This window comes from Equus asinus, chromosome 16 (assembly GCF_041296235.1).
Source record: "Equus asinus isolate D_3611 breed Donkey chromosome 16, EquAss-T2T_v2, whole genome shotgun sequence".
Taxonomy (NCBI): Eukaryota; Metazoa; Chordata; class Mammalia; order Perissodactyla; family Equidae; genus Equus; species Equus asinus.
The window spans coordinates 4,396,050-4,421,301 of NC_091805.1; the positions used below are offsets into that span (position 1 = coordinate 4,396,050).

Genomic DNA, 25,252 nt, shown 5'->3' on the forward strand with positions numbered 1-25,252 from the left:
ACTTATTTATTATTTGCCTAGGCTAAGCAGAGGTCCTTTTGATGTCCTTCCAATAACAATAAAAGTAACAGCTTGGTGAAATAATCAGAGCCTTAGCTGGAGAACCGAAGTTCTGGAAAGAGCTTTTATCTTCTAATCACATTGCTCTTTGGCATTGGCCATGAGTGCAAACCATCAGTGCCTTATTTTTGGTTTACAAAGGGCTTCTACAGACATCATTGTACTTTATTTCTACAACTGCCTTATGGGCTGGGTATAATTATCTTCAGTTTATGGCTGAGGAGACCGAGCCTCAAAAGGGGTCAATGACTTGCCCAAGGTTACTGCATAGCTAGCAGGGGACAGAATCCGGACTCCAACCCCGATGAAGTACCTATAGCCATAACTCCTGAAAAACATTGTAGCTTTAAAATCTTAAAAAGCATCAGTGCCATCTTTAGGACAATGGTTTAGGGATTTTTAACTCCATAAGTATTGTTTTAAACTTTCTAAGAAAATATCTGCAAATTCTGTTCCTTTCTAACCCCAATGACATTTTCTGTAATGTCCCTGAGTCTAGAATGCCTTGGGAGTATTTAATTTTTCCCCCAAGCTTCACTCTTTAATTTTGCGTTGTGTTTGTTTATATCATGTTGAAGGCAGTGCCTAGAGAATCATTATTAAGGATTTGTAGGTTGTTAACGTGACCTTTTTTAGAAGAGGCATAAATATAAATAGAAATAAGTAAACTATTTCACAAAGTAACCAAGGCTTCAGTCATGTCTTGTCTGATTTGCTCATAAGAAATTCTTTTGAAGATATAGATAGTTGAGAAAAAGATGGAAATTTTGTTGTTAATTTAACCATCCCTGCTTTTGGAGAGGGCGTTAACAAAACTGTATCGAAAGAAAAAGAAGGCTCTCCGATGAGATTCTACTTGCAAAGTTTTCTGGGCAGACATGAAAACTGCCGGTATAAAATGTAATCGTGTCTGACTCAAGAACTGGGAGAACGTGGAGGACAAAACCCTTAAGCCTGACAGCCTCTGGCAAGGTGGTAAAAACACTGTGAGGTCTTTTAGAACGGCTTTTCTGGGGATAAAGCACAAAATGTAACGTACGTAACACATACAGATTTGTTGCTGGAGAAGAGACAGCAAAAAATACTCTTGAGACAGCAAAGGAAACCTAGAAAAGCATGAGCGAAGTTCCAGAAAAAAGCGAGAGCCTGGGCTATGGGAGAGCTGCAGGGGGCTCCCTGGGCCTGGAGCAGAGATGGAGGATGGGGAGGAGCACGGCAGGCGAGACCCCTTCCCTGTCACTCAAGGCTTTGCACACCTGTTACCTGGAGCACTTAGAGGTTTCTAATAAGGGCAGCGATGAAACAATTTGCATTTTAACAGCACTCCTCTGGAGAGGACTGGAAGGGTTTCTGGCTGGCACTAGGGAGATTAGTTATAGCAAGACAGGAGGCTGGAGAGGGACGTGCCCTGAACTGGTACTGCCTAGTAGTGGGTGTGAGGAAAGGGGGACGAGTTGGGTGTTCTCCTGGAGGAACAGGAGGAGGAGACAAGGTGAGTCTCCGATTTCTTTGTATCCACCCATTCTGACCCCATAACCTGCGTTGCCATAAACCTTTGTTGCCTATAGAGTTTTTATGGCTAATCAGCCAGAGAGATTTGTTGATTCTTGAACAGATTCTTTCCTAATAACCACTCCCACCGGAAGTTGCTAATGCCCTTGGGGCTTTTTTATTCAAAGAACCTGTCAGCAAATGCTTGCTCTTTGTGTGTCTGCTTGTCCCTTTCTGCAGGGGCACTTTATGCTAATCCAGGAGGAAACAGCTGTCTTAAGTGGCTACCCAGAAGTGCAGTGGTTCAGCTTCCCTAATTAGAAGATTGCAGACCTTCTAATGTCTATACCATGTGAACACTGTAAATGCACGTGTTTCTTTTGATACAATACTGGACGTGGTAAGAATGACCGTAACTAAAAGTAGAAGGCCTGCTATGTATGATTTGAGGCTCCCTATTGATGCGGGGTCGGTGAGCCGAGGAGTCGAAAGAAAGATTTCTTGGACTCTCAAGATCTGGCAGTAGTGCTCTTTTAATTTAGAGAATAGTGTGGAATAGCATGGGGACAGGACCCAAGGGCAGTCAGAGCTTCTGCTGCCCTGAGTTGAGGGTTAGGGCTAATTTTATAAGGCATGGGTGCGTGACTTATTTTTACTGGAAAAAGAAAAGATGATGTAAAAAGTCATTAAATGATTTCAGTGCAGATGGGGTCTGGTTATTGTGCGGTCATATCACTTTAGATACGAATCTGGCCATATAGATTGGCATGTAGGTGAGGATGCCCTGGGCTTCTCTTCGTGGGGCAGCCCTAATTCATACCATAAAAAAATCCACCGGGTCATATAGTTTGGCATGTAGGCCAGGTCACCTTGGGCTTCTCTAGCTGGGGCAGCCTTAATCCACATCACCTATCACCTGTGAGATAAAATTCGAGCGTCTGAAGGGGCCATATAGCATTCCATCGTGGGGGGCTACCCACCCACCACCTTTGCTCAGCACTCTCTGTGAAGTTTATAGTTCAGGATTTAAGGTCAAAATCAATACTATTTATTGAGCCAGACACTTTGGGAAATAGTGCCCAAAACAAACTGTGTCTATCATTTTATGGAGCTCCTTGTCTGGTAGGTAGAAACAGAAAAATCAGGATAAAAACTGCCATGCAGAAAAATAAACTAGAATAAGGAGATTGGGGTGCTGCTTTATTTGGTGATCTGGAAAGCCTCTCTGGAGAAGACATGTTTGAGCAGAGAGCTGTAGGAAGTGAGGAAGCAGGCCGTGGCTCTCTGGGGGAAGAGCAATAGTAAGTGCCAAGGCCCTGAAGTGAGATGGTAAACCATTGGAAGATTTTAGGCAGAGGAGTACCGTGACTTGCCCTATTTCTCAGAAGAACATTTTTGTTGCTCTCTATGTACCAGACTGCAGGCAGGCCAGGGTGGAGGCAAAGATGCCAGCTGAAAGGCTACTACAGTAATTCAGATGAGAGAGGATGGTGGCACCATAGGTAGTGAGAAAAGGTGGATTATATCCATCTGTATGTGTGTATATAAAATACATATACATTATATATTATGGTATGTAATGTGTATACTATGTAAATATCTATTGAGTTCTAATTTCAAATATATATTACAGTAGGAAGGGGAAACAGCCCAAGTGGAAAGCAGTGGTGTATATTCCCCATCACCTGGCTCCAACAGTTATCTTCTCTGAGCCAGTCTCATTTCTTCTGTACCTGTCTCTGCCCCTCTGGGTTACTGGAAAGTAAATCCCAGCCACAGTATAATTTCATCCTTAAATATTTTAATGTGTCTAAAATATAAGGACTTCTTTTGAAAACATTATCACAACATCCTCATCACATCTAGAATATTAATAGTAATTCCCTAATATCGTCAAATATCCAGTCTGTTCAAGTTTTCCCAGTTCTTTTAAGCGGGAATCTTGTTTTTTCCTTTTTATGGTTTGTTTGAACAAGGATGCAAATTATGTTCATGCATTGAAGTTGGTTGATATGTCTCTTAGTTCTCTTTATCTTCTGAAGTTTCCATCTCTTGTTTTGTCCCCTTGTAATATCTTTTTGAAAAACCAGGATATTTGCATTGTCAATTTTCCTCAACATCTGGATTTTGTTGACTACATCCCAGTGGTGGCACCTAACCTATTCCTCTGTCCCTGTGTTTCCTGGTAGTTAGATCTAGAAGCTTGATCAGATTTAGATTCAGGTTAGATTTTTGCAAGACTGTTTCGTATATTGTGTTCTGGATTTCCGTGGGGGGTACTCCATGCATGATTGTTTCTGTTTTTGTGATCACTGCCTAGTTCCGTTATTTTATTAGGAGTTCCAAATAGTGAGTTCTATCATTCCTTCTTTGCTTCTTAGCTGGAATACTTCTATGAAGAGAAACTCTCCCTCACCGCGTATTTGGTTCCCTGAAGCACAGTTCATGTGACGAGGGCAGGAAAAGGCTTGGTTCTTTCCCTTTATTTATCAGTTTTCAAAAATAAAAACTGACTCTCTATCCTTCTCCAAGGGTGACTAATGAAGTTTCTCTCTCTTCCTCTTTATCTTATTATTATGAACTCATGTTTATAAACATGTATTTATGTCTCAATCCATTGCGGTTATTATTTACTGATGCTCAGATAGACCCATCTTTGGCCAGTGGGAGCCCTGTTGGCATCTGAGTCCTTTTGACAAACCGCAGTAGTCACTGACTCTTTCCTTGCTTTCTGTTATCACAAACCAGGCTCATCTTGTCCATTTTCTGCCCCAATCTTAAAATCAGCCATTTTTCAAAGAGTCCTAGTTATTTTTAGAGGGCAGTGGTGTTTCAAGACACCAATCTTTGTGTGGCGGGCGCTCACTGCTGTTGGGTTGGTCTTTGTGTCTAGTCTTTTTCAGTGGGCAGAGTTACCAACAAATTTTTTAAAAGCTAAAACACATAATGGCTTCATAATGATACTTTTAATTCAAATTCAGGAACATGGGGTTTTTACTTAATTTCGTCAGTCTTTTACATCTGTATCTCTTTTTTCCCATGCCAAAAATCCTTGTTCGCAATTACACCAATATAATTACTTATTTGCTTTATGCCATAATACACAGTCACAGAATAGCAATACTAACACTACCACCAAAACAGTTGGAAATTGTAATACATATATATATATATATATTTGGTCCAGATAGATTTCACTTTAAGATGTTACTTTGTGTCTTACCGTCACTTGAGACAGTTTGTCTCTGTGCTTACAGCATCAATTAGATACTTAGTTGGGTTCATTTGCTTCATTTGCTCTCACTTTTTAGGGATTGCTTTTAAATTTATATTTGTAATTATGTAATTATGTAGAGTATTTACGTAGTTCCAAGTTCAAATCTATAAAAAAAGTTGTAGTCAGAGAAATCCAGCTTATCTCCCTGCCCCCATACTCTGTTCCCTGCCCCATAGGTAGGCTGGGGTTTATCTTTTCACTTTGTAAATGTATATATGTATACTCATTATATGTATGTTTTCCCCCATGTCCTTCCACTTGGTCTTGGATAAGCGGGAGCTCTACACGTATTTTGATTCTGGATAAAATTTGAAGGTAGCATGGACAGCCTTTTCTGAAAGATTGAATGTGAGATATGAGAACAGGGTCAAGGTCAGTACCCTGGGGTATGGCTTTATCTGCTGATGGAGTGGAATAAGCTGGCCCTGCCTGCCCTTCGCCCATCTGTGCAAGGGGCCTGGCCAGCGTGTCTCATCCTTGCAGACCCTGTTCAGCTCTCCTTGCCCTCAGGTGATCCTCTCTGTGGTCCAGGGATATCCTTTGCGTAACCCTGTCCTCCCCACGTGGCATGTACTTTTTCTGTCTGCCTGTCAGTCGACTGAGAGCAGCTTGAGGGCAGGGATCATGCTTGGTGCTGTTTCCCTACCTCCTAGTACAAAGCCTTTTACTGGGCAGCACCTCAGTGAATATGTGAGTCAAAGACTGGGCCAGGCACAACTCTAGTTTCTTTTACAGGAATTTATTTCTGATCTTCAGATAACCCCACAAGCTAGATGTTGTTATCCCATTTTACAGACGAAGAAACCAAGGCACAGAAAGGTTTAATTTCAGCAGCTTATCTAAAGAAACAGCTAGTCAATTGCTGAGCTGGAGTTTGGATCTAGTTCTGTGTGATGCCAAGGGCACACAGACCCAACTCTAGGTGTATTCATTCAACAAATGGTTGTGGGACACTGTCCACTTTTTGCCTTATTAACTGTGTGACATCTGCAAGTAGGATAGCCTCTCTCTGTCTGTTTCCACATCTGCAAAATATAAGATAGTAATAATATCTATCTCCCGGGGTTGTAAAGCATCTAGAATGATGCCTGGGACACAGCAGGCATGCAAATGGTAGCTGATTTTAGTTACTGTTGGTTATTTTTAGTAGCAGAATACTAGAACACTCTTACTCCTGCCGTGCCCACAGCTCTGCACAGTCCATGCAGTCTGGTCTGACCCACCCAGCTTGCCTTCCAGAAGCTTAGATGCAGGTGTTTAAAGGTTGCAAAAAAAGAGCAACCAGGGAGTGGTGAGTCAGCTGGAGATTAATGCCAAGTGCAGGGAAAAGGGCAGAAGGAACTTGCAGCTGGCCAGCCTACGATGTGACAGCCCTCACCAGGGCTTCCCAGACAGAGATCGAAAACCGAGGCCGTGATGGAGTTTGATGGTTTTGTTGGACCCGTGCTGCCCTCAGTGACTGTTGAAACTTCACCTCCAGCTCCTACCAGTACCTTGCCCTGTAGAAGCCTGCATCCGTCACAACTCAGCACTCACGCTTTACAGAGTCTGTGAATCGTGGCATCACCCAGTGTTAGGAGACGTTGGAGAGCAGCTCCTTCCACTGCCTCATTTTACAGAGGAAGAGCCTTGCCCAGAGAGGGAAAGCTGTTCGCTTAAGAGGACACTGGTATTTGGGACCTGGGCTGCTTTGGTTCCCCTCAGGGGTCAGACGATGCCTGGACTGGTGCCTGGGAGGGAGTGGACTCCAATGTGGAAGAGTGTGGGCAAGAGGGAGATGCTCTACTCTTGTTTCCCCCGCTGTCCCCGGCGAATCCAGGCTTCCACTCCTATGGAAAGCACAGCGACTACAGCGGCTGCTGAGGGAAGAGTTGGGCGGCCCCAGGACCTTGCCATTCCTGCTGCCTGATTTGTCCTGGGCGGGGTCTTCTTGGGACTCTCTCAGAGGCACGTCCACCCAGACCCTTTTGGCGATCGCCCTGGGAGCTCTGCTCTTCTCTGCATCAGATGGGGGAAAGGAAGACTGTGACGGTGAAGGATGTGGGATGTAGAGCCCAGACCTGGCTCCTGCTTTGACCTGCTGTTTGTTAGATATGGGACCTTTCTCCAGTGATTCAACTTTAATGAGCATCAATTTCCTCCTCTGTAAAATGGGCATGACAGTATCCCCTTCAGCAGATTGCTGAAGGATTAAATGTGCTAGCATATGTGAAGCCCCTGACAGATAGAAAGTGCTCAATAAATGGTGGCTCCTCTCTCTCCCTCTCCCTCTTATCCATCCTCCCCCCCCCCCCTTCTTCATTTAAGGCTGCTTAGCCTCAGTGAGAAAGTATGGCATGGGGCTGTGCTGTGTTCTTACACTTCCCGGTTTATCACAGTCTCCTGAGGGGTGTTGAAAGATGCAGACTTTGGACCCCACCCTCAGACATTCTGACTCAGAAAAAAATATGGAAATCTGTATTTTTAAATGGACGCCTGGTCTCTTTGGATTCAGTAGCTGGGCACCTAGGCTTCTGGAGCCAGTCTTGATGTTTAATCGTGGGAGCCTCTGGTACCCCTGCTCACCAGGCCTCTTAGCTTGGGCAGGTCATGTAATCTTTCAGAGCCTTATTTCAGCACCTGTGATGTGGGACCAACTGGGCGTTTTTTGCAGAGTCCTTGTAAGGTGGAATGAGGCGTGTGTGTGAAGCGCCTCACTTTCACCCGGCACATAGGGGGAGCCTGGTGAAGATCACTTTCCCCCAGACGCCACCTGTGCTTGTACAGTTACGCTATACACAGACAGGCTTGTTCGAGGGGTTGAGTGGGGCCTGAGAACAGATACTGAAGGGCTGGATTACCCTTTTCTAATACATGCAAATGTTCCGTCCAAGCTAGCTGTAGCCCCGTTTCCTCTTGTAAAGAAGGAAACCAAACCTTTAAAATGTACCTGCCAACCCACTCGGATACCCTTCTTTGGGTTTTGCAGAGGAGACACTGCTCGCGATGGAAGGCCACCTGAGTTCCACCTCTCATCTTGCTCCTCTTTCACTGAGCCCCTTCTGGTGGTCGTTGGTGCCTGTCTTTGAATCCCAGAGCCACTGAGCTCTGCTCATGTTATCTGGGCTCTAAAGGCACCAAGGAAGACCAGACACTGCTAACGCCTTGTCAGCTCTCTCAGCCATGGCCTTCTCAAAGAAGCCCGTGACCCTGGGCTTGTCAGCGCTAATGTGCTTTTATACCTCAAAGGGACTTGACAACGGGCAGGTCTGCAAAGGCTGTAGATGGTTGTTTGGGAAGGACAGAGAATGTGTTCGCAGGTTGGCTCTCTGAGCTCCTGCCCTTTCCCCTCTCTGGTGCTCTGCTGCCGTCGCTGGAATGCTGTGCGTGTGGCTGGTGCACATGAGCATCAAAGTCTGAGCAGCTGCTACCTGTGAAGACTGTGTGCCTGTAGGGTGGGTGGCACTGGGCAGCAAGAAGAGGCTCACTTAGGAAAGAGCATCTTCTTTTTAAATTGAAATGTATTTGACACATAGTATTGTGTAACTTTAAGGTGTGCAGCATTCTAATTTGATACATTTAGATATTGTAATATGATTGCCATTGTAGAGGTAATTAGCACCTCTGTCATGTTACATTATTTCTTTTTAGTGGTCGGAATCATTAAGATCTAGTCTCTTAGCACATTTGATGATTATAATACATTGTTGTTGTCCATGTTCACTGTACTGTGCATTACATCTCCAGGACTTATTTATCACTTATTAGCCAAGTTTGTCCTCTAAAACAGCATCTCTCCTATCACCCGACCCACCAGCCCTCGGCAACCGCCGTTTTACTCTCTGTTTTTACAACTTTGGCTTTTTTAGATTCCACATTTAAGGAAAGAACTTCTTAAGCTGCTGCCAACATCCTTTGTGTGACCACCAAGTCTGCCTGAGGGACCATGAGTGTGGCTGGCCCTTAGCTCTTCTCTTCCTGTTAAAGCCGCAGAAGATAGTGTTCATTCCTTAGCGGTTTTTCCCTCCTGAGCATCTGGACTTACAAATCCCTTTAGATCATAACAGAGCAGATGCCCAGCCAGCGCGGGCTCCTCTCTTCTCCAGCACTGCTTTCCGGTTTGACTGCTTCCCTTTGTATCTTAGCTTTTAACCCATGTACAGGAAGCAGCAAAATGCCACGAGGAGAACATGGCTTTAGAGGGAGATTGGCCTGAGAAGAGCCCCGGCTGTGTGAGCGTGTTTGTGTCTTGGGTCCTCAGTTTGCTCCTCTGCCAAAGGGGATAGTAAAGCTTAGCTGGCAGCATGATCGTGAGGATTAAATGAATTGATGGATATAAAGCTTGTAGTCCCTGTTCCCAGCCATCAGAGGTGATGAATAAATGACAGCTATGGCATTATTACGTAGCAGCACCTCAGTGCCATTGCAATTGGGTTAAGACTGAGATGGAGCTCTTGGTTTCTTCACGGATATAATTCAGTCGAGGTCAGTATCCGATTTTGGACTGTTTACCCTGTGAGGCATCCTGCTGGGCGCTTGGCACAGATAGAAATTAAACACTGTCTCTGTTCTCACTGAGTTCTTCTTGCTCATTCTCAATTAATCTTGTCTTGTTTCAGCTTCCACATGCCTCCCCGTCATTCTGAATTGTTCTGGGTACTCCTTTGAAGGTTAGTTTGACCTTCAAGTCTTTGGCCTTTGAGGACCACTCACCTTCAGAGTCCCACCTCCCTCCCTCTCTAACACACGCTCTCTGTCCTCCCAGTTCCCTGAGGAAACAGCATGGTAGCCTGGTTCCAGTGCACTCCATGGCGATGCCTTGGACACATTGCTCACCATCTCAGAGTCCCTCCTTCCTCTTCTGTAGGGGAGACTGTAAAGCCATCTCTCAGTGTTGGATGAGGATTCATGCCTGCAAATCCATGTCCCAAGATCAGACGGACCCACAAAGACCAGACTGCAGGAAACAGAAGAGACATACTTGAGTCTGCATCTGCCACATACCAGCAGGACCCCAAGCTGCCTTGACCTCAGGGAGGCCCCCGGTGAACATCGATCTGTGCCCTTTGTGGTGTCATTTCTGCAGCCTGCAGAAGAGGAGCCAAACAGCTCTTTCCTGTTCCTCTTCCCTCTCCAGCCCCCTTATAATAGTGGATGATGGTGAACAGGGGATGATGATAATGGCTAATTCTTGTTGGGTATTTCTTGTGTGTGTGTATTTGTATAAATATACGTATTTCAGTTAACAATTATTATCTCAAAACTGGGGTTCAGAGAGGTTACATAGCACCCTTGAGCATGTGGAGGACAGGGAAGGTGGCTGAAATGATGGTGAGGGCCCTTCCCAAGTGTAACTGCAGACTCTTCTGATGGTTGAGTACCTAGTATGCCAGGGAAATAATCAATTACCAGTCTCCTCAGCAACACCCGATGTTTGGCTTAGGTGTTGTTGACGCGTTTTGCTTATCTTCCTGTGGGTGAAGAAACAGGTCTCAGAAAATTTAATCCAGCTGGCAGTGCTATGCCCAGAATTCAATTAAGTCCATGATTTCCAATTAATGGGCCCTCACGCCAAGATTGAGGTCATAACATTAATCTTGCTTTTATTTTAGGATTTCCACTGTCATGATTTACAGTGAAGCCCAGCCAGTCTTGTCAGGATTATTGGAGCATAATTAAGCCAGAAAGATAGCAGAGCAGCTAGTTAACATGGGAGCCAGGGAGGGACCCCCTTTCTTTGCTTAGTAAGCCCACCCCAGGCAGCATGGGCCCACATGTGAGGATTTCCATCCAAGGACCATTTCCTGCATGTCTGATCTCTGTGCAGTTCAAATCCCCATACGATAAAATCTCTAGACAAGGAAAGGATTTCAGAGTCCCAGTTGGTGACCCATTGTGAGCAATGTTCTAGTTAATTCAGTGCCACCACATACACCTCCACTTGAAGTTACCGTTTACTAAGTTGTCATTGTAACAGATAGTTTGCTTTTACAGATAGTGGATTTAATCTTTGTGATGATTCCATGAGGAAGGTATGGCAGGCTTTCTCGCTGCATAAAGGTTATACAGATGGTAAGTGGCCTTCCCACTGAATTGATGGCATTTCCGAGATGCAGACCACTCCTAAGTGCCTGCTTCTTTGTCTTTCTCATGGTTGTTGTCCAGGAGGAACTCCTTCACTTTCCCTATGGGAATAAGAAGATAGGATGCATAGGCAAATACTGTTTATGATAGCCTTCCAGGTGACAGATGCTTATCTGTCATTATCTCACTTAAACCGCATCTCATACATTGAAGGAAGATATTATCTGCCCCCATCCTACACTCGAGGAAACTGAGGCTTAGAGAGATGAATTAGCCTGCCCACCGTCACACAGGGCAGTAAGGAAGGAGGGTCAGTGCAGTCACTCCTGGTCTGCTTGTTTGCAAAGCCTAGGCGCTTTCAGTCACATCGTGCTGGTTCCAAATGTTCTTTTCTTTTCCTGGTTCTCTGGGAGTGTGTGTTGTTGAGGTGAGACTCTTAGGGACAAGTCACACATGGAGGATCATTTTTTGAGTGGAGGGTGTCTGAAGAGAGGCTAGGAACCAACCTCCTACCCAGCAGGAAAGAGTGCGCCCTTGAGATTCAGCCACGTCTGCTGTGCGCCCGGTCCACACCTGGATGTTCTCCCAAGTCTGGCCAAGCTCCGAAGCCAACCGCTGTCACTGACTTGACTGAGTTTCCTCTGTGTTTGGTTTTCCCACGAGAGAGGGTAGTGGTCAGACCTTTATGAGAATGTCTCCATAAGCCAATTGCCTGCAGGAAGCTTTGTCCTTGAGACCAGGGCAATTGAGGAGGCACAGGTTCTCTTCGCACTTAGGTAGCAGATTTTCCTCCAAATGCCTGCTGTGGGTTTTGTTGGTGCTGGTTGGTTTTTTGCTTTTTCTTCGTCCCAGGATTCACCTTCAGAGTGTTTCTGCCATCCCTGTTCGGTTAGCTCTTAGACATGTGTCTGCTCTGAGTTTGCTTAGCCTCGCTGAGCGTTTTATGCTTGGCACGGCTTACTACTGAGACTGCCTCTCAGAGGTTCTTATGGGTGCGTTTATCTGATAATTAGAGGCTGAAAGTACTGCCTTGGAATTTCTTCAGGTGCCCTCGTATGGAAGTCTGGCTTTTGAAAATGCGCCCTAAAGGGTCTGCTATCTCTGGGGAAATCCACTTGTCGGAGGCAATATTAATCTGCTCTGTGAACAGCTTCTTGGAAATCTGTTGACAACCATTTTTTTTTGTCATTTGTTATGCCAGTGTGAGGACCAAATCCCGCAAGCAGTTATGCAGAGAGCAAGTACAAGTTCTTACTCTTTGGCTTGACCTTCAGGCCTTCTGGGATCTGAAGTCCACTCATCTTCCCAGCCTGCCTCCCTCCCTCTCTAACACAGCATTCTCCTCCTGCCTCATCTGGTTGGTGGAAACTGTAAGACCATCTCAGTGCTCTTAGCATGGTCCCTGGTACAGTTACAGCTGGTGCTTGGTTGTGATCCTTTTCCTTTTTCTGTATATCCCTGATGTGGTAGTCTCTTGGCCATTGCTTTCTTTTCTCCCCCAGCCTGAGATGCTCTTCAGCCCATTTCTATCCAAATTGCAATTCAAACACCACCTCTCCCATAAATCCTTCCTCTTTCCTACTTCTAGCAACCTGCATCGCTCTCCATAAGCTGGAAATAACCACCTCTGAGCTCCTGTTCACTTTACATGCATGTATATGCAATAATACTTGGTGAGTGTGAGCAAGAGAAAAGCAGTTAGCAATTATGGTGCAGCTCTAGGCGAGATGTTAGAGGAAAACTACTACTGACCTGGAAAGCTGCTTTTCAGTGTCAAGTTGAAAGAATGGCAGATCCAAGCTGTACATAGTATGATCTTATTTCTGTGTACATGTGCACAGAACACACAATACATGTGTGTGCATGCACGCAAAAATGCAGAACTAAAAAGGCGAGGATATACATTTCTCCAAAATGTTAACTGTGGTTACCCTTGCTTGTTTTTTTTCTTGTTTTATTTTCTTCTCGGCTTTAATTCCATTGCCTTTAGTTTTCATGGACCTCGGGTGCAGAGAAGCGAGTTAATCCTATTGCGTGTGGTCTTTACACTGCACAAGGCCCCTCTCTGGTTTTATTCTAGGTTTTCTTTTTTTTTTTCCTTTCATCCCCAGTCCCATCCTCTTTTCTCAGCCATTTTCTTTCTTTCTAATGCTTTTGACATATGGCTTTAGATGTGCCCAAATTTTCCATATGGAATAGGATTGACCTATGTTTGTTATGTTATTACATAAAAAAATATGTATTATATAATGTTATATAACAAAATATGATATAATGAAACATAACATATATACCATATGTACGTACATAATATACATGTTTAAATCTGAATGAAAACCTTTTTTTAAAGTAGAGACCAGAATTCACATCTCTGCTTTGAACCTCTTTTCCTTCCTCTCCCCTCCACCTCACAACCATGCGCGCGCACACACACACACACACACGAATGCAGATCTCTCGATCAGCTGTACTCCCAGCTCTAGAACCCCGGGATTCTTTCCTGCATGTTGGTTGGTCCCTCCCTTGGGCTCTGTGATATGTGGTTCTGTATGGAGTTTGCACTCTGTCTTGTCCCAAGGAATTGAGCCTGGCTCTTACTTCTCAACACAGGACACAGCTTTGCAGAGAATGGCCCCGGCAAGGCAGACAGCCCTGTGGGACCAAGGATGGTATTTTGTGGTGATTCATATGTCTGTCTTCTCCCAGTCTGGGCTCTGTTCAAGGGTATGGCAAGAGGGACACAGGCTCTGGAGTTAAAGGTGTGTGTGTGTATACCCACACATATATATGTCAAAACTTATCAAATGTTGCATTTTAAATACGTGCAGTTTATTGTATGTCAATTTTATATATGTCGGTAGAGCTGTTTTTTTAAAAAAAGTTAATGATAGCAATGATTGGGGAAAATAATTTTAATTTCCTGGTATATCTGCCTGAGACGTGGGAATATGTTGCTAATGCCCCATTGAATATTGAAACACTATGAGTCTGGGTTGCTTCCTCTCACGGTTTGAGCAGGACCCCCATCTCTGTGGCTGTATGAATCTGGCTGTGCCTTAGGGAGTGAGAAGAGTGTGAGTCTTGGCGTCACACAGACATTTGTGTATCCTAACCAAGTAACTCTGTGTGAACGAATCTCCTCTTTGAGACACAATTGCCTCATCTGAAAAGTAAGAGCAAAGCTATCTTTTGGTTTTATTGTGTGGGATTCTGTGTTCCTAGCATACTGCTTAGCTTGTGGTGAGGCTCCTTTGGCGTATGTATAGCATAGGTGTGTGTTGTGTGTAGTATACAGTATGTATACATTGACCCGCATGCTGTAAACGACAAGCAATATCCGTCCACAGTAGTTGCTGCTCCTCTGGAGAGCAATGACTGGATCTTTCTCTAAGAGGTCTGCTTGCAGTGGCAGCTCCAGAATTTCTGTCTAGGAGCAGCTCAGAGAAGACAGTGTTCTTGGCAAGAAAAGGAGTTGAGAAACTCTTCTTAGGGCTGCATTTGCCTGGCAAAGCCAGTGCTTTCCTGAGATGCTGTGCGTGCGAGGGCTATTTGGGAGCGCTGGTCGAGTTCTCCCAGTCACCCTTTGAGGCCTCTCTTGCCTCCCCTCCACATTAGATGGAACTGAAATGGTGAAAAGAAGATTTTTGCTTGGTTTTTTCTTTGCGGTATTCTTTGAGGAGGCCATCGGTCCTTGCTATCTCTGTCCTTTATCATGCACAGAGTCAGATAACAGTGAGGACGTTTTCTCTCTTCCAGGCAACAAGGCTGGTCATTAGAGGGAAATGTCATAGTCTCTTTAATCCAATTTAAGCCCTGACCTTTTGGTTAGAGAAGGGAGGAAAAATTTTGATGATCCCTTGCTTCCTGGTGTTGAGGGGCCATGTGGTGGGCAGAACCTTTTGAATTTCCTTCAGAGTTCCATTGGGGGTTCTCATCTCGCTAAATAGATTCCATCATTATTATTTCATGACGATGAACTTCTTTATTTGGCCCAAGTGTTGGAGAGTAAAGATCTCTTACATAGATCTGTTTCTCCGGCATACTGTAAGTACTTAAAATATTTGTTGAATCAAATTAAGCAATATTGATATATTGTTTTATACAAGAGTTTATTGGGTAGAATTTAGATTGGCAACTATGGCCTGATTCCAATGACCCATGAAAGAATAGAATGTGTTAGATCTGTTCAGCTGGAATTTCCCCAGCACTCAGAACCCGTTAGTAGCAGCTGTGCCTTTTGCCTTTAAGATACAGAGTCAGTTTTGGTGTCAATGTGGTCTTCACTTTGATGGCATTTCTTATTCTTTCCACTCTTATTCTTTTTTCTTTTACATCTTCGATCCTTTGGGAGAGAGGAGCTAGTGGTTTACTTAATTAGCTCCTCTTATCTGTCTGAAGATAAAAATTTCTCCCTGGTCTTCTCATCAAGTATTAGTCTTGTCGACGATAAAGTTCTTGTTGATTAGTCTTGTGTATGATAAAGTTCTTGTTGGATTTCATGAAATCCCCATCTTAGGCAAGCATACTCAGTGGGTGGTGGAAGATACAGTGCTGCAATCAGAAATTCAGAGAAAGGTGAGGAGACAGTGAAAGCATCTGGTGCCTACCGTTAGGCAAAGCCCAGGTCTCTGTCAAGGTTGATCTGTTTGATCTTCCTGGCCATCCTTGCCATCTTCTCTCTGACTCTTGCATTCTGCAGCAGCCCAGTTTTACATAAATTTATTGAGTGCTTTCTCTGTGCCAGGTGCTGTGCTAAGATTTTAGGGGGCTGTGAAGAATTACGAAACATAGTCCCTGTTATTGAAGACCCAGACTCTCTGGGGTTGAGGTGGGAGCAGGGGCAGACCCATTCACAAATAATTCTAATACAAGTCAGACTGCTCTGAATCCTGGGATGGACGTGCAAAGTGAGATGAGAGACAAGGCCCCTCATGAAAGAAGGCAGGATGGGGAGGTGGAGAAGAGCAGAGTCTTTGGATCCAGCCAAACCTTGGTCCAATCTCATTCTGCCATGACTGTTACTGATCTTCACCAAAGCCTCAGCTTCCGCAGTGGACTGCGACCTGACACTGGGCTTAGAGCGAGGGTCTAATGCTGGAGTTGATGGAAACTGCTTAGCAGAGGGCCTTGCCTAAAGTACACGTTTAGTAGATGGCCTTTTACAATGATGATAGTGTCAAAGAACCTCAGAACTGGAGGGGACTGAGGGGATCATCTAATTCATTCCCCTGTTTTATGCTCTTTGAGGCCCTGAGTCTGTGCTTCTCCTGTGGCCACATAGCTCAGGAAGCTGGGGCTGCGCCTCCCATCAAAATCCAGAGGAGTGGGCACGAAAATACTTCCATACTAATTTGAGGGTATCAGGAGTGATAATAAAATATTTAAGAACTGGCATGATAATACAATTTTATATATATGTATTATAAATATATATAATGTAAAGTATAGCCCCCCCTTTATTCTCGAAACAAATATGCACATGCACATATAACTGTTTACCAGGTGATACTATTTATAGCACAGATTATTTATCATTCTAATTTCCATTTTTTTGGTTAATTTGGACTTCTCTGGAGTGTCTTTGTCATTAGCTAAATGATTCCTATTTCTGAGATGTAGGCAATGGCATCGGATCTTTCCAGCAACTTCCCCATTAAAGTGACTGTCATAAGGGCCCTGGCACCTTATCCCAGCTGGAGAAGGGACGAGCGTGCTGTTGACTTGTCAGGGCTGTGATGCACTTGGATGCCAGGGCTTCCTACGTGGTTCGAATCCTCAAAGCCTGCATCACTTGGCAGGTCTGGCACCACCTGCTCTGCGGCCTGTGCCTGCCAGTGCTGACCTCCTCTGGAGCCATTGGTGGATGCTGTCCACACCCAGGCCTCTGCCCCTGTGGTCTGTTGAGCAGCTGCCAGACCTGTCCATGTCCAGGGCCACTGCTGTGCAATGGCATCCAGTGACTTGTAGTTTTAATAGCTCATACTAAGTGCCAAATAGTAGTAAAGTATTTCAGTATTTCAAAAACCAGTACCACTGAATCTGTGTGAACCTGAATATTAGTTGTGCAAATAGCACATACCATACAAGGCATCAGATGGGAAGGGGAACCCCAGAGCTATAAACAGGTTCACCTCTGTTAAACATTTATGATTCCGAACTATCAGAAGTGATGGGTTCATATGTGCCACACAGGAAGCTCCAGGAAGTGAGCCTGTTCTTGTTGCACACATCTCCAGTCTGTCTTTGTCAGCCCCGAAACTGAACACACCGCCCATTTTTGCTGAGGCTGCCTGGTTTTGCTGCAGGCAGCATTTTTTGTGGCTTTCTTCTTTCCATTCCCCAGAGCCACCTGGTAGCTATCATTTATTAGTATGCAAAGGGTTTACAGAACTGTGTCTTATATAATCCTCACCACAATCCTATGTGATATTCTATTAATACATCCCTTTTACAGAGAAGGAAATCGAGACTTTGATCAGTTACTTTGCTTCTCTAGGCTGTATCTCCAGCTAGTAGCAGGGGATGAATCCAGACCGATTCTGGCTGACTTCAAAGCCCAGATTTTTGACTGTGGTGGTTTTGTACCATTTCTAACCTCTCGATTGGCTTAGAGAGGGTCTACTCTTTTGTTTCGTTTTATTTTTGCCTGTGAAATTGTTATTTCTAATTGGATTCTTGGGCATTTTGTGGTAGGTAATCCAATGACTCATTTATATGGGAGCTGAATTTCTAAGAATTACAATAAAAATTCCTAAGTTTAAGAGAAAAACCTCATGACTTAAAAATCACATTGACATATATGGTCTCATTTGATCCTTTTGACACCATGAAACCTATAGGGAAGTTTTTGTTCTCCATTAGTTCTGATTTATAGAGGGAGAGGAGCCCTCAGAGGAGGAAAACATCATTCTTCAGGTCACACAGTTTTTAAGTGGAAAAATAAAGTCTCCAATCTGAGACCTTTCCTTGAAGTCCATCCTCCTCTCTGTCAGCTTCCCTGAGGTGGGATGAAGGGGGAAGGAGGGTTAGGCAGTCTTTGATTCTGGAAGCTGAGATAGTGGGCTTTTCCATGACCCATCCAGTTGTTGTCCCCGTGTGAACCATTTCTCTAATTGGGGGGAAGCCAAGAGCTGGAAAATCTGTTACAAACAAGGATGACAAGGCCTCTGTGGCTAAGACACTGGTTACTTTCTCCTTGCCAAGTGTCGTAGAGAAGGAATATCGTTTTCCTAGAACAGGGGCTAGTGGTATATCTCATCAGGGTCCCTTTAACTTGGAGGATTTCTATCCTGCAGTCGTCAACTTTGTAGAAGCCAGGAGGGACCTTTGTAGCATAGTGACACTTAAGTAACCACAGAGGAATATGCCCCACTGATGAAAAGGAACATGGACATGAACAGATCATAAAGCCAGAATTGGGATTATCAAACAGGCTGGTCCTGAAGTTATGGAATCAGAAGTTGCAGTTACTAGACCTGAAGGACAAAGACTTTCCAGAAATTGGAGAGGTGATGCTGTGTGCACCAGAGGACCTGCTGAGGAAGGCTGATGTCCCAAGAATCTTGATTGTTACCAAGAGTCCTTTGCCATCTCTTTCCCCTCCTTAATGTACTGGATTATCTTGAGTATTTACACCAGAGCTGAGACAGTTACTACCACAATGAAGCAGAGTCTCAGGTCTTAGAAAGAGTCAAGTACTGAAGGATGGTCCTGGTAGGCTCCTAGCCTGCTTGGAGTGGAAGATCCACACAGGGCTACTTGTGGACTCAGGGCAGTGTCTGCCTGTGTTTCACAGGCCAGGCTGGAACCTTGGTGTGATCATGAACTGGGAGGAATTATGTGCAGAGGAAGCATTGAGGAAGGACATATTGAACTTCAATAGCACAGCACTTGCCTGTTGTCTCGTCATTCTCCCACCTAGATATAATTGCTGTAGCTGTTTTGAAAATGTCATAGCTAAAAGCCTGGTCTCAGGAGCAGCCTGCCTGCGTTCAAATCCTGGCTTACAAACCGTGGGACCTGGGGTGAGTCACTGATGTGTCTGTGCTTGGGTTTCCTCGTCTGTAAAATGGAAATGAAGAAGCATCTGCCTCATAGGGTGGTTGTGAAGAGTAAATGCTACATGTAAAGAATTTAGATCAGAACATGGTCCGTAGTAGGTATTCAGTAAATTTGAGCCATTATTATTATTTTATGTTTATTAAATCCTCTGAATGCTTTCTCTAAACTCAAACACTTTTCTTTTACAAAAAGGAGATTGTTCTGTGTATATTTTGTGTCCTACTTATTTTTCATGTAGGCCTTTGCCGTGAGCATCTGTCCTCTTCTACAAGGGGGCTTTCCTAGCTAGTTAGATGGCGTTGTTGGAGATACTCAACCAGTTCTCTTACTATGGAACAGTACATCAGAGTCTCTTGCCATTATAAACACCTCAGTGAACATCTTTTTTGCTAAATATTTGCATACCATCCTTTTCTTTTGATGATTGTGCTTTATGGGGTAGCATCCCTTCTGAGGGTCACCAAGTGGAATTATGTGCAACATTGGGTGTCGTGGGCACAAACGTTGTACGAGGAGTGGGAGCATAACCACTGTGCATTATGGACTCTCCAGGGCAAGGCGTTCGTCCACATTTTCCTTCCTCTTTCATGGTACTTCTCACAGTGTTTTGCTTGTGGCTGCCAAATCAATAAGATGCTTATGGAAAGTAGCCGTACCTGCTTTTCCTATATTTCTAGTTACATTAAGGCAATTAAGACCAGCCTTAACATTACTCTTGGTCTGCTTTTCTTCTTTTAAACTGTGCTGGTCTTCTTAAATATATTCCATTTCAAGTCACTATTGATCACCTCAGATGTTTTTTTGGAGTAAAGCTTGATATAAATAAACGAGCAAACAGCTAACTGACAGTCCAGTGGGGAACAGATTGTCTCCCAGGAGATACAAATTTTGTGTCACTGCGTGAGAACTGGTCAGGTTACACACGTGGTGAGTTCCTCTGACTTGGGCGAGATAGGATGCGGCTTATTGTCTCCTAAGTATTGGGAATCTCAAGAAAAACTTGTTTATTGCATCCTTAGAAATGACACAACGGGGGCAGACTGCAGTTCTCTGGTGCTTGTTTTTGGTGGGTTGAGATCTTAAAATGACAAGACATCACAGAACAAGAATCTACCGGAGCCTTGAAGGCGCAGACCTGGGTCTTTCTCTCTGGATAGCACTCTCATGCTCTCCGGACTCTGACCTCCTCACTCCCACCCTCTGAGACCTTCAAATCCCCTAGGATCCTTTAGGAAGCGCAGGCTGTGTTCTTCCCGCTGGGTGCCATTTTAGCGGAGGCATTTAGAAAAGTGTCAGAGGTGGCAAGCTCTGATTCCTAACAATACCAGTCTTTTCAACCATCTGTTGCAGAGATTAGAAAACTCTTTCTGACAAGGGCCAGATAGTAAATACTTTTGACTTTGTGTGCCCTCAGGTGTCTGCTTCTCACTCACCCTATGGTTATAACTGCTCACCCCTGCTGTCGCAGCGTGAAAGCCGCCATAGGCAGTGCGTAAAGGCACGAGTGGGGCAACTTTACTTATGGACACTGAAATCTGACCTTTGTATAGTTTTCACCTTATTAGACATTTTTCTTCTTTTGACTTTTTTCAATCATTTAAAAATGTAAAGGCCATTCTTATTTCACAGACTGTATAGAAAAATAGACAATGGGCTGGATTTGTCAACCCCTGATCTGCACTCATCATTTTTCTTCTGCATATCACTTTCTGGCTGCACCATTTCCAGCTTTGTTGTGTCGTTGTTTGAGACCTCTCAGCTCTTACTCTCAGCTAGCTGAGGCTCAGAGGTCCTTTGGAGAATCTGTGCTTCTGGCCCTCATGTAGCTCATTAGCGAGCCAGAATACCCGCCTTAAAGGACCATTTAGGACAAAAGCAGATAACGTCTCTCTTGTCTTTTTTGTGTCCCGGCTGGTCTGACGTGTAATTTGGGTCTCTGAAGGTTACAGATGGATGCTGACAAGTGGTGCTGGTTTCTGCAGGTTCCAAGGTTCTAATGAACAGAGCGTGCAGCCTGAGTGATGTTGAGAGTCTGATTTTTAGGTAATTGAGGATATTTATATCTTTTGATAGGTTGGTGCCTCAGAGTTCTGTTCCAGCATGAAATTGAGAGTCAGAGAGAGATCAGGATAATCAATTTCGTGTCCTCTCCTCAGAACAATAATCTATCAGAGGGGTGTTCAGGCTGGAGTAGTAACTTGGGATGGAAACGGGAATTATAAACATTTTATGCTGCTCTATCCTCACTATATTTACAGTGAAAACACAGTACAGATTTTTATGTGGAGCATGTTTAGAAGGAAATAATATGCCCCATGTCATAGGGAAACAGAACACAAGAAAATATTCTCAGATTTGTAGCTCTAGCCCTAGTCTGTGGAGCTGCCCATCAGACCAGTCCCTGGCATTTTATTTAGGGTTGTGAAGCAGTGGGGTGACAGAGACTCGGGCTGCCTGTGTAATGAGATTGGTTTGGTTGCTCTGACAGATGCAATGATTTATGAGAGTGCTTACTGCGAGGCATCTGCTGCAGCGAGCAGCCTGATGAAAGGCTTACAAGTGGGAGGTGGAGGAGAGCAAGGACGGGGAGAAGGGTGGCTGTGTACAGGCAGGTGAGGACCATCCTGACCGCAGCGGTGAGCGTGGTGAGCTGTATGGCGCTGTGGAGTAGTGTGAAATGGCAGAAGTAGTGTGGGCTTTGGAACTGCTCAGCTCTGAGTTTGATCCCTGGCTCTGCTGCTCATTCGCCGAAATCTTAGGTGAGTTGCTTCTCCTCTTTGAGCCTCCATTTCTTCATCTATCAAATGGGGAGAAAAAACCCTCCCCTTCTCTCCCACTACATGACGTTGTACTAACGTAAAAGTCCAATCGGAGTTCCTCTGCATGGGAGAGCTCAGTAGGTGGTAGACATTATTCTTGTTTGTCCGTGTGTCTGTTCATCTGTTTATTCACCAGCATTGATCATTCTTTTCAATTTCTAATAAAGCCTCATTTTCAAATAGATGCCTAATGGTGGCTTAGGCGTCGATAACTCTTGTGATCAGGATGCGAGTACCTAACAGTTCACATAGGTATGAGCATTTAAATGGCACGTGGGAGTTGAGTAAGGACCTGAAGTAGGATTTAAAGAACAGCTGCCTGGCCAGTAAACACACTGAAAGATACACCACCTCACTAGTCATTGGGGAAATCCACAAAATAAAACCAAACGGAGGTATTGCTTCCTACTCAGCAGATTGGTGAAAAGTTTTAGTCTGACAATACCAAGTGTTAAGGAAAACACAGAGTGAGGGAGCTGATATGCACTATGAGTAGGAGTTTAAACTGATACGACTACTTTGTTAATATCTAGAAATTTGAAGATGTGCATAAGCTACCCACTCGCAAATTCCACTCCTAGGTATAACCTAGGGAGAATCCCTCATGTTCAATCAAGCCACTGTGCTCATAACCACGTTGTTTGTCATAGGAAACAACCTTAGTCTCCATCAATGGGGCAGTGGATGCGTACTTAAGTGAGCGAGAGTTCCATGTGGGATCAGCATAGAAGATTTTTAAACAATGGTGAGTGAACAAAATAAAGTTGCAAACAAAACCATTTGCATATAGCTTGAAAGCATGGAAAACAATATTAATATATTGCCTATGGATCCCTACATACAATAAAAGTTTGAAGAAATTATTTGGAAGGATAAATATTAAATTCAGGATAGTATTAGGAGAAGAAAGAGGAGTGTGGTTGGAAAGGCTGCCTAGGGCTCATGTCCCAACTCTGCCACTTACTGACTGTCTTTGTACCATTAGACAAGTGTCTTAACCTCTGCGCCTCAGTTTTCTGATGTATAAAATGGGAGAATAATATTATTGACCTCATAGGTATGCTTTGAGGATTAAATGAGTGTGTATAGGTCAAATGTTTAAAATAGTACCTAGCATGTGGTAAGTGCTATGTATGTGTTAGCATCTATGGTTCTTATTACATGAGTATTTTTATTATTCTTTCTTTCTTTTTTAAAATGTTAAACTGCAATTTTTTTCATTTATAAATGTTTCAGTATTTTTACTAAAAGATAAGGATATTTTTTAACATAATTGCAATATCATTACACCTAAAAATTAGCAGTAATTCCTTAATATTGAGTACCCAGTAAGTGTTCAAATTCCAGTTGCCCATAAATATCATTAACTTTTTATGATTTGTTTGAGGTTTATTTCATACATTGGGCTTGGTTGATTTGTCTTTTAAGACATTTTAATATATAGATTCCTCTTCCAACTTTCCTTTTTCTTGCAGTTTATTCCTTTTAGCTTTATTGAGGTATAATTGATACATAAAAACTTACACACTTTTATGCATACATCTTGGTGAGTTTGGACGTAAGCAAACACTCATGATGCTATCGCCACAACCTTCAAAACTTTGCTTGTTTTCGTGTGTGTGTGTGTGAGTGTGTGTGTGTTGTGTTTTGGTAAGAACATTTAACATGAGATCTTTTTTTGTTTTTTTAATTTGCTCTCCAGACTTTTCACAAACACATTTAATCATTGTCCACATGCTTGCCTCTGCCTGTCGCATAAAATGACTGACTAGGTTTGAATGTAGGTGTGCATGCCCCTGTCCCAAGGGAAGCTTATTCAGCAGCAGAGTCAGAGTTACAGAGGTTTGCTCTTGTAAGCGAAATCACTCCCTGTCGTAGCATACCTGTGACGCAGAGATCTCTCCTCTGAACAGATTTTAGAGCACACAACGAATATTGCACTTTTTAAAAAAGAAGAGATGTCATGGTTGCCCTTTGTCATCATAGAGTTGAAACGTGAGATTAAAGGTTAAAAATATTGTCAACAGGGGCTGGCCCGGTGGCGCAGCGGTTAAGTTAGCACGTTCCGATTTCGTGGCCCGAGGTTCGCTGGTTGGGATCCCAGGTGCGGACATGGCACTGCTTGGCACACCACGCTGTGGTAGGCATCCCACATATAAAGTAGAAGAAGATGGGCACAGATGGTAGTGCAGGGCCAGCCTTCCTCAGCAAAAAGAGGAGGATTGACAGAAGTTAACTCAGAGCTAATGTTCCTCAAAAAATAATTAATTAATTAATTAAATAAATAAACATTGTCAACATAGGAACTTCAGGGTGTGGCATAGGAACAGTACAGCTACAATCTATTGACCCCTAGATACATTAAGTACTATGCTAATAGATTTATATGCGCTCATTTCATCTTTCCCTATGAAGTAGGCACTGTTTCTATCCCTATTTTATAGACAGGAAGAAAGAGGCTTAGAAAGGCTGACTTCCCAAGGTCACACAGTTGGGGCCAGCAAGGCTGAGCCAGAACCCAGGTGGGAATGACTCGTGCTCTTGACTCGGCCTACCTGGCCTTTGTTCGCAGTAGCTTCCTCTCCTCAGAGTCCTACTTCCTTCCTGGGTCAGTCTTTCTAAGCTAAGTTATGCTGTGGTAATTAACACTCCTAAAATAATAATAAAGGGTATTTCTCACTCATGTTACATATTCATGGAAGGTCAGCTGGGAGCTCTGCCACACAGCTCCTTCCTCTGGGACCCGGGCGTCCTGGATGGAGCAGCCACAGTCTCACACCTTGCCCATTACTATGGCAGAGAGAGAGAGAATGTGAGAACGAGAACTACGGAGACTCTCTGGCCAACAGTGAAGTGCTACATTCTGGAAGCGACACCCAGCACCTCCACCCACGTATCAGAGGCTAGGGTGGTGGTTTTTAAACAGGGGTCACCATGCCCCCCACCCCATCCCTAGGGGATATTTGTCAATGTCTAGAGACATTTTTAGTTGTCACAACTGGGGAGGGATGCTGCTGGTGCTATCAAGTGGCTAGAGGCCAGGGATGCTGCTGGATACCCTACAATGCATGGGACAGTCCCCCTGCTCCCCCGCAAAGATGTATTTGGCCCCAAATGTTGATAATGGCAAAGTTGAGAAACTCCGGATTAGAGCTAACCACAAGGGGCCAGAAATTGCAATTTTATGAAGCTGTAAGGGAGAAGAATCTGAAATACTTGACAAATGACACTAATGACCGTCACGTGTCCTCAGGCCTAAAGGCTGTCATATTTTCCCATGATGGACGTGAGCTGTTACTTTGAGGGATAGCCACGGCGTGGGTCTTATATCACAGTCAGCTCCATCAAAGGGCGGAGGAGGCTCCTGGACTCGCTTCTAAGCTGCCATTGCTCTTCCTCAGCACTGGAGCTGCCTGTGTGCAAGAAGGATAATGCAGGCCACATAGACAATTTTAAATTTTCTAGTATCCACTTAAAAAAA

The 25,252-nt window shown here is 44.1% G+C and overlaps 1 protein-coding gene across 9 annotated transcripts in view; it reads left to right on the plus strand.

Annotated features, from left to right (window-relative positions):
- DNAJC6 (DnaJ heat shock protein family (Hsp40) member C6) overlaps positions 1 to 25,252 on the plus strand; it is a 133,889-nt gene that overhangs the window by 63,972 nt on the left and 44,665 nt on the right. Inside the window, exon 2 of one of the 9 annotated variants that reach the window (XM_044748890.2) lies at positions 22,422 to 22,516. The exons of the other annotated variants lie outside the window; for them this stretch is intronic. Coding sequence (XP_044604825.1) covers positions 22,483 to 22,516 — 34 coding nt within the window. The 5' untranslated portion in view covers positions 22,422 to 22,482. The remainder of the gene's footprint in view (positions 1 to 22,421; positions 22,517 to 25,252) is intronic. 9 annotated transcript variants of the gene reach the window in all.